At 31.3% G+C, this 10,117-nt stretch overlaps 1 protein-coding gene across 1 annotated transcript; it reads left to right on the top strand.

Annotated features, from left to right (window-relative positions):
- The first annotated feature begins 9,261 nt into the window (after window positions 1–9,261).
- LOC145957835 (uncharacterized) lies at window positions 9,262–9,900 on the top strand. The gene has a single exon (XM_083074243.1). It carries the CDS (start codon window positions 9,262–9,264, stop codon window positions 9,898–9,900), a length of 639 nt encoding a protein of 212 aa, XP_082930369.1.
- The last annotated feature ends 217 nt before the right edge of the window (window positions 9,901–10,117 follow it).

The raw sequence follows: 10,117 nt of genomic DNA, 5'->3' as shown, positions 1-10,117 counted from the left end.
TGTGCAAAGTTGGTGTTAACCCTGATGACATCAACAAGTTGAAGTGTGACCTAGAGGAGAACATGGTGATTTGCCAATTGACTCTAAAGATGAACAAATTATTGGCTCAAGAGGTTTCCAAGTTGTGAAGTAAGGTAGGTGGCCTTCATAATCAGAATACCTAAGCCCAAGATCATCTTCAGCGTCTTGAAGAGGCTAACAACAAACTAGTCGTTGAGAAGAAAGGTCTGAAAATTCATCTACTGAAGATGACTAAATATTGGGATGAGGAGAAGACATTGAAAGAAGTTGTCGAGGTGGCCAAGAAGGAGGCAGAGCTTCATATTTACAAGCAACATGTGATCGACTTCAACAAGGCCACCTAATAGGCTACACATTTTTACAACTTGGAGGACATTTCTATATATGATATAAATAAGGATGTCTACCAAGGGAGATCATAGATGTGGCTGACTTACCATATGGTTATAGGTCGAAAGCTATTGCTAACCCGCCGAACACTAAAGTGGAGAATGACAAAGAGGTTTAAGTGGAGGTTGTAGAGGAGGAATCGACTAAGGTGGTTCATGAGGCGATCAACTAGGTTGTTGGAAGGGGCCGATAGTGCCCATTTACTTGTCTTTTCTTGTCATTCTAGTGTAATCTTTGAACTTTGCGATTAATGAGATTTACATCTTGGTTCATATATGTACCTTTATTACCTTATTAGTATTATTGTTAGTGTTAGTCAAGCATATCACACACCAAGGTTTTACACTTGAGTTTTTATTTTACTTGGCTGAGAACTTTAACTTGATCAAGGTTTCCTTATTCAAAGATTTTATACTTGAGTTTTTAATTTACTTGGCCTAGGACTTTTGCTCGACCAAGGTTTCTCGTACCAAGATTTTATACGTGAGTTTTATTTTACTTGGTCAAAAACTTTTACTCGACCAAGGTTTTCTTGTATCTAGATTCTATATTTGGATTTTTATTTTTACTTGGTTGAGAGATTTTACTCTGTCAAAGTTTTCTTGTACCAGTATTTTATACTTGAGTTTTTATTTTCACTTAATCGAGAGCTTTTACTCGGCCAAGGTCTTTTTGCACCAAGGTTTTACCCTTGGTTTTTATTTTTACTTGGTCCAAAGCTTTTACTTGGCCAAGGTCTTTGCGTACCAAGATTTTATACCTAGGTTTTATTTTTGCTTAGTCAAGAGCTTTTAGTTGGCCAAGGTCTTCTAGTATTAGCAAACAATGTTCTTCTAGATGAAGTGCTGTACATTTTTCTCTGTGATCTGAGCAAGAGGTTCCTCCTTGATCCACTTAGTGAAGTAGTCAACTGTTACCAACAAAAATTTGCATTAAGCCTTAGCAAGGAGAAAAAGACCTAAGATGTTTATACCCCACAAGAAAAATGACCTTGGGTATACTATACCGTGGATAGACTCGAGGGTAGCGTGTATTAGGTTCCCATGTTGTTGGTAAGGGATACATTTCTTGACATACTCGACTGAGTCTTGTTGAATTGTTAGCCAGTAGTATACAACCCTAAGTATTTGAGCTACCGTAAATCTTCCTCTAGTATGCATGCCACATACTCCTTAGTCCAACTTCTCCATGACATATTTGGCTTGTGCTTTAGTTATACATTTAAGTAGCGGTATCGAGAATCCTCTTTTATAGAGTTCATCCCAATGATACAAAATTTTGCTACTTAAAGCCTAGGGTTTTTTTGCAACCATCGTGTCCTTGGGTACAATGTCACTTTTCAAGTAATTTTCAATTGGGGTCTTCTAGCTCGACTCCCCTCCAATTTGTATGCACCCTCCAAACGATATGTTGGGCTTCTTTAAATTTTGTTACACTATGGTCTTGTGTTGGTTAGGTCACCAATTACTTGCTAACTTCAAGAGGATGTTGACTCTTACATTCTCCTCTTGAGCTATATGTTCAACCTAGAAGTTCAAGAAGCTTCCTCTCTATTGATTAACCACATGGTAGTACCTTAACAATTAGGCATTTTTTTATTTGTTACTTTCCCTTTAACTGTTCGACCACTAATTGGGAATAACTTTTATGCAACAAGAGTTTAGCTCCCATCTCAAATGCTAATTTTATTCCTACTATGAGAGCTTCATACTCCACCTAATTGTTGAAGGTTTAGAAATTGAACTAAAGTGATTGTTCGATAAGTAAGCCTCTTGGTCCTCCCAAAATAACGCTAGCTCCACTACCTTTCCTATTTTATGAGCCATCAACATACAAAGTCCTTGTATTACCATTCTAAGGCTTTTGTGGTCATCTTGTTGATAAAATTGGCTAACCATTATGCTTGTATGGGACCTCTCGATTGGTAGATCAAGTCGAACTCTAACAACTCCATTGACTAAGCAATCATCCTTTTGGAAAGCTCTAGTTTTCTTAGGATATTGACAACAAGGTGGTCATTTTTAACTATCACTTGGTGGCTCAAAAAGTATGGTCTCAACCTTCTTGTCCTAGTTTTCAAAGCTAGTGCCAAAATTTCCACCTTTTTGTACCTTTGTTCAACCCCTTGTAGTACTTGACTAATGTAGTAAATTGAGGTTTGTCCCTTTTCTTTTTCTTAAGCAATTATTACGTTGATGGACTCACCAAATATAGATAGATACTGGGGGATTATCAGTTCTCGATCGGGTTTTGCTAAGATAAGAAGGGTCGACAAGGTGTCTTTCAACTCCTGTAAAGTGACTTCACATTCTTGTGTCCATTCAAATGTTTTGTTCTTTTTCAACAAAATGAACACTGACTTTACCTTCTTGGCCAAGAAAGGCAAAAATGTGTATGTGTGAGAGAGAGAGAGGTGAGTCTCCCTATTAGTCAATGGACTTCCTTCATATTGGTTGAGCTCTTCATGCCAATAACTACTTGACATTTATCTAGATTGGCCTTGATGCCCCTTGCAGTCAACATGAAGCCCAAAAACTCCCTTCCACCTAGTTCAAATAATACAAACCTTTTAGGGTTTAGACACATATTATATTTTCTTACCTGAAGAACACCTTGACGAGATCATTCATGTGCTCAACTAAACTATTGAACTTGACAATCATGTTATCTACATACACCTTCAAGTTTTCTCCAATTTGCTTTTAGAAAATTAAAAATGTCATCTACATATCTCGAGCTATAGGAGTGCTTTTTTAAAGACTAATTAATATAGACGATAACTAATTAAATTTATGATTTTAATTGATTAATTTTGATAATTAACCGATTAAAGTTTAGAATTGTGTATTCATGCTCATTGAATTATTATGATTATAATTGATTGAAGCATATAATCATGTATTCATGATCATTATTATGATTAAAAATTCTAGGTAATTAATTGAACATGATCGATTATTTTCTATTTGAATTAATTGAAAATAAAAGTTATTATGACATTTGATCCATGATTTGTCATTTTAATTGATTGAAACTATCAAGTAATCGGTTGAATCTTTTTTATATGTTTTCTTATACATTTTAATCAATTGAAATTTGTAAATAATCGATTGAACCAACTATTTTGAAACAATTATCCAATGAGTTATATTTTAAGGACAAAATAAAATATACTTATTTACTTTATTTCTTTTCTCTTTTCTATCTCTCTTAAGGATCATTTAGTATTGTAGAAATTAAGGAAAAAGAGGGAGACTAGTAAAAAATATGTGACGAAAAACTAAATTGCGCATATTTTGTATAACACGTAAAAAATAACAATAATAAAAATAAAAAAATGTGGGTGGAAATTGATAAACAATGAAGAGTATAAAATGAAAATATTATTCTATTGAAATTCCTATAATCAATTGCATCATCATAACATTCAATTTACACATTTTTAATCAACTAAACTTTGCAAGTAATCGACTAAAAAAGGTGTCATCACGTATTGCTACTAAGTTATCCAAAAAGGAAAAAACGGAATTTATTTATTTTTATAATTCTTTTCCGTTCAAATTAAACAACAATTTCAATATTTTTTTTCTTATCTCTTCTTTCTAATTTTCTCAAATCAAATAATCTAAAATTTCATTCTATTTTATTCTTATTTTTATAATTCCTCTATCGTCTATTTTTTTTCCTTCTTGCCAAACATATCCTTATTTTTTTCCCCATTTTTATTTTCCTCTTGTCTTTTTCTTTTACTCAAATATTTTCTTGGCAAAGATAATTTTGAAAATGATTGTTTGAAAACACGCCGGCGTGGCTTGGTCAATGGTATAAAGGTTTAGATATTTGACAATAATATTCTTCACCTTTTGCGCCACGAATTCCTCGCTGGCAGGGAAAGATACGCTGCGGCGTCGCTTATTATCATTCTTTTATTCTCAATCGTTTGATCAAAAACACAAACCACGAATCAAACGTAAACGATTTTTGATATTTTAAAGTGTAATTTGATTGTAAGTAATAGATTATGTTGTGTTTTATTTTCCTTTATTTTTTGGACTATCCCCTCACGCATCTGTCTCATAATCAATTCTTAAGAAAAACAACAGTAAAATAATATAATGATAAACTTTATTTATTATTAGAAGAAGAAAATACGTTACATGTTTCTACGTATTTATCTAAAAAAATAAAAATAAAAATGTGTAAAAAAATTCATGAAATGATATGTGAAGAAAAAATTATTTTGCTTTAATTGCAATTAAATAATTACATATTTTTATAGGTGATTAACTAAAAGGTGCAGGTAATTTATGATGGGAAATTTACATAAAAGAATAAAATTTATGGAAGAGGAGTTAAGAGATAAATTTGGATATAAATTATATGTATATATGAAAGATATCTATCAATTTTATTATGGTTAAAATAAATAATTTAATTTTTTTTATCATATTCTTTAAATCAAATAACATTTATTTAATTATATTTTCAGTTATTTTCTTTTCACTTTATTTTAGCATTAACACTTTTTTTTTCTATTTCATTTCTCATTAGTCACTATCAAACACAATACTAAAATTTTTATCAAACATCAATAATGATTAGTTTTAATCTTATATCAGTCATGTCTAGCCCTAATTTAAATTATTATGTTTTGTTTCGATATATAGAGATTAGAATAGTTTTGTTTAAAACATAAGAGTAAGGGGGTGTATTGGTTTAGGATTTCGTAGGACTTTAAAAGACTTTTTTTGAGTAAAAAAATTCATTGGTATTCAATCAGGATTTTATGTCACTTAAAAATAATCCAGTGGTATTCAATCTGAATTTTCAAGATTTTTTAAAGAGTCCATTAAAATCCATTGGTATTCATTTGAGATTTTTTACAACTTAAAAATAATCCATTGGTATTCAAAAATATAAGGATTTTAAAGAATTGTTGTGTGAGAGGGATTTTGAAGGACTTTCTAGTGTTATCTATAAATACCAAATTCATAAAACAATCCCATCCAAACCCATCGAATTTTGAAGGATTGTTTGAAGTGACTTTTCAAGAATTTTCAAGTGAATTTTTCATCTTTTTTTTTTCTATGCTTCTGTCTTCTCCATTTTTTCTCTGCTAATAATATTGTACTATTGTTCATTGCTCATATATAATATTATAGTATTATTCTCATCCCATTCCCCTATTTTGTGAAACTCCGATATGTAAATGATAGTGTCATTGATTAGCTCTATTTTTCTGTTAGTTTTCTTTATTTGACTTGCTTTATTTTATTCTATATAGTTGAATTTGTTCCTTTATATAACACAAAAAAATGCTTAAAATTTCAACTTTTAAGTGATAATTTTTTTTATAACACACGTCAAGAAAAGAAAAAGGTGAAAGATGAAATTGATATCATAATCTCTACAATATATATATATATATATATATATATATATATATATATATAAGATGAATTTGTTAGGGTTTCTGTGAGTAGAATGAGATAAAAATGGATTTTAGTTGGGGGAAGAACCATCTCAGCATAAAAACTGCGATTTCTCTCCTTCCTTAAGTTTGTTACTCTTATCCCCCTCCTTTTACGACTCAACAATTATTTTATTTTTTTTACTATGAATTTTTCTTTTTATTTTTATATTGTGAAATTAGGACTTTTTTATATTTTAAAAAAAGAAAATTAACATATGACATTGCAATATCTAATTTTTTAGGGTTTAGGATCTGTCTTCATTAACTTATTTTTTAAAAAAGGAAATATTGTTAAAATATTTGTTAGAATAATTTACATTTATAAATATCGTTAAAGATTATCATATAATATATAACTAAAATAATATATATATATATATATATATATATATATATTCTATATATCTAAATGCTTATTCTTTAAATAATAATAATAATTATATATAATAATTATTATTATTATACTAATATTATATATATTGCATATGTAATTAGGTAAATATTTTTTTGGTGGATTGTAGATTTCCTAATCGACGCCAATTTTCAGCTCCATTTCGAGGTATAAGATATCATCTACAAAATTTTGCAGGTCAGGGTAATGATCCTGAAAATGAGAAAGAATTGTTCAATCTTCGTCATGCGTCTTTAAGAAATGTGATTGATAAAATATTTGGTATTTTTAAATCAAGGTTCACAATTTTTAAGTCAGCAACTCCATTTTTATTTAAGACACAAGTAGAACTTGTGTTAGTATGTGCAACACTACATAACTTTTTACGTAAAGAATGTCATTCCGATGAATTTCCAATTGAAGTGGTGGATGAACCTTCATCTTCAACGTTACTAGTTAATGAAGATCATACTTTTAAACCTATTATTCAAACCCAGGAGCAACAGCGAAAAGACGCTAATGTTTGGAGGACTAGTATAGCTATGAATATGTAGGTGAATGCTATTTAAGAGTATAAGATATTATGAAGAATTATTATTATTATTATTTATTTAGACATTATTTTTTTTATTATTTTTGTATTTGACTCTTTTTAAATTTGAATGTATGAAATTATTTTTAAAATCTTATTAAATGTCAAAAATCCACGAAAATTCTACAAAATCCCACAAAATCCATTAAAATCCTGATTTAAAAGTCTTGCAGAATCCATTAAAATCCTGATTTTAAGTCTTGTAGAATCCTACAAAATCTTAAAAGTCATGAAAATCCTACAAAGTCTTTTAAAATTCGCAGGATTTTTTTTAACTAAAAAAGTCCTTTAAAATCCTAATCCAATACACCCCCCTAAGATTAACAATAAAAAAAACCTAACTTTTCTCAACTAAATCTCAATATTTATATAGTAGTAAAATTATATTTTTGATCCTATTAAATCGGATCTATTTTATTATTTTAATTTATTTATTTTATACCTTTATAAAATTATTTATTATAGTATATATTTTTTTTAGTCTAGTTTAATTGATCTCGTAGTTTTATGGACTAAGTTCATAAGCTAAAAAAATGTAAATTATTTATGGATTAAATCGATATTCAATTCAAAATATTAGTCATCGACTTAAGACAATCAACAATCCTTCAACTTTAAGTACAATACTGCATAAAAATTAAGTTAAAAAAATTGAAAATAATCATTCTTTAAGTAAACAAGCCATGAATCTAGGATGGTACATTGTTAAAAATAATTAAAAAAAAACCAACAAAACTCGTATGTTTTGAAATTAGTTTAAAGTAAAGTATTATTATAAATATAAAGAAGTGGGATGCAGGACACGTGAGGAGATAAAGGATGATAAGATTTGAGAAATGGAAGGTGAAATAATAAATTTGGTGCGTGAGAGATAAAATAAAAGCTGCAGCTGCAATAGCATCAAACATGGAGTGCTCTCCGCGTCGGAAAGCGAGTGGTGCCTGCCACACCACTCCTTTTTACCTTGTAACTTCACTTTACCACACAAAATTAATTTTTTATTTTTTTTTAATTCTTTTTCTAGACAATTTTAAATATAATTTTTCCACCTATTCTTAAATTTTGTTCACTTAATATTTTTACCTTTTTTAAAAATAAAAAAAAACTAAGCTTTTTTTTTTTTAAAAAAATGAATATATAATTGTGTATGTTCTTCAGTTATGCTCTTATATACAGTGATGTAGTTTTGAGCATAAATTGATAACCTTGTTGATGACATTTGTGGTGAAAAGTCACTTTATGTTGCCAAAGGTCTTTATAAAAGGACAATTTAAAAAGTTAAAAACGAAGTAATTAAAAATAATATGAAATTTAATTAAAAAGTTGTATAAAATTATAAAATTAAAAAATATTAACTATATATATATATATATTAATTAGAATGATTATCTGAATATAAAGAATTTTTAAATTAAAATTCAATAATACTTTTAACTATTTTTCTTTGATAATAGTGTTCTTTTAAATAAAAAAAATTGTAACTCCTACCTTTAACAATGAATAACTTTCATCTACTTGTATAAAAATCATTTTTATTTAAAAATTTAATTTGATACACACACATATATATATATATATATATATATATATTAAATTAGAATAATTATTTCAAATCGTTAAATTTTATTTTTCAACAAGAATATATTTAGCTATTTTTCTTAAAAATTAATGTTTTTAAGATTTTTTTTTACAATATCTTATTGTTCCTGCTAAGAACACTCCTCTTCTCCTCTTTCTTGATTAGTCTTCTGAGTTCTAAATACAAGCTAAGTGTTCCTGCTAAGAACACTCCTCTTCTCCTCCTTCTTGATTAGTCTTCTGAGTTCCAAATGCAAGCTAAGTCTTGTCTCCGAATGGTGGGGAGGGTACCTGCAAAGGCACTCCGACGCTCTAGTAAGTATTCGGTACAGAGTAATAAAGGCTGTTGTATTAAATATTCATACCTGTCCCATTAGTCCCATCAATACCATATTTATAGTGACGTTCTTGGGCCTGATGGGCTTTCTGGATTATTGGGCTAGTGCACGAGGTTTTGCACACTGATTATAGTTGGCGTGGATGTGTTTAATGTAATTAATACCTGTTTTCCTTTTTCTCATGGAAATTCGTTACAGCTGAATACTCATTTGGTATGTTCATTGGCCGAGGGGGTATTCGGCATGTTCATTGGCCGAAGGAGTATTTGGCCTTGTACTATCTGTACCGCTAAGCTGAGCTCAAGCTCGGCATCACAACGAAGATCATCGGATATGCACCGCATGACATCGGCCAAGACAATGCCAGCTCGTCACTACAGCTCAGCGTCTCCGACCTTACTTCCAAAGTCACCAGGTGGTCGTCAAAACCGACTACCCAATTAAGCAGATCCTAAGAAAGCCAGAACTCGCCGGGCGTATGATAGCATGGTCAGTGGAGCTATCCGAGTTCGGCATCCAATATGAAAGCCAAGGCCCCTTGAAAACTCAGTGCCTAGCATATTTCGTGGCTGAACTCACCCCGACCTCGGTTGAGGAAAAACAGGTATGGACTTTACACGTTGATGGATCCTCCAATTCTAAAGATGGTGGTGCATGTATCATTTTGGAGGGCCCAAATAAAGTTACCGTAGAGCAATCTCTTAAGTTCGGCTTCAAAGTCACCAACAATCAAGCAGAGTACAAAGCGTTACTTGCAGGATTGAGGTTGGCACGCGACCTCGGAGCACAACGATCGAGTTGTAACAGCGACTCAAAACTCATGGTAGAGCAACTTAGAGGAACATACCAAACCAAAGACACCCTGTTGCAGAGGTATTTCCACGCCGCATCCCAAAGGATCTCATCCTTCGACGAGTTCTCTATACACCATGTGCCCCGAGAACAGAATGCCAGAGCTGACCTCCTGTCCAAGCTTGCCAGTACGAAGCGCCCCGGGCAACATCGGACCATCATCCAGGAGACTTTAAACTCACCCAGCCTAGACGACAAAGTCATCAACGCCAATGAAAATGGTGACCAAGGATGGATGACTGCAGGAATATGGAACTACTTATAGGAGGGTACATATAAGCTGTTCAAATGTGGCATCTCCACTCCTTTGCTGAAATGCCTAACAGAATCCCAGGCCACCTATGTCGTCGAAGAGATCCACCGAGGGATCTATGGGATGCACTCTGGGGCCCGCTCGATGGCGACCAAGGTACTTTGGGTTGGGTACTAATGGCCCACACTAAAGTCGGATTACCAAGCTTATGTACAAAGGTGCAAGGAAT

This window comes from Cajanus cajan, chromosome 5 (genome assembly GCF_000230855.2).
Source record: "Cajanus cajan strain Asha chromosome 5, NIPB_CcT2T_4, whole genome shotgun sequence".
In the NCBI taxonomy this organism is placed as follows: domain Eukaryota; kingdom Viridiplantae; phylum Streptophyta; class Magnoliopsida; order Fabales; family Fabaceae; genus Cajanus; species Cajanus cajan.
The sequence above is the reverse complement of the archived record's forward strand: the minus strand, read 5'-3'. Positions and strand labels throughout refer to the sequence as shown.

Coding starts and splice junctions, on each gene's coding strand:
- LOC145957835 (XM_083074243.1), top strand. CDS start 9,262: ATGATAGCATGGTCAGTGGAGCTATCCGAGTTCGGCATCCAATATGAA.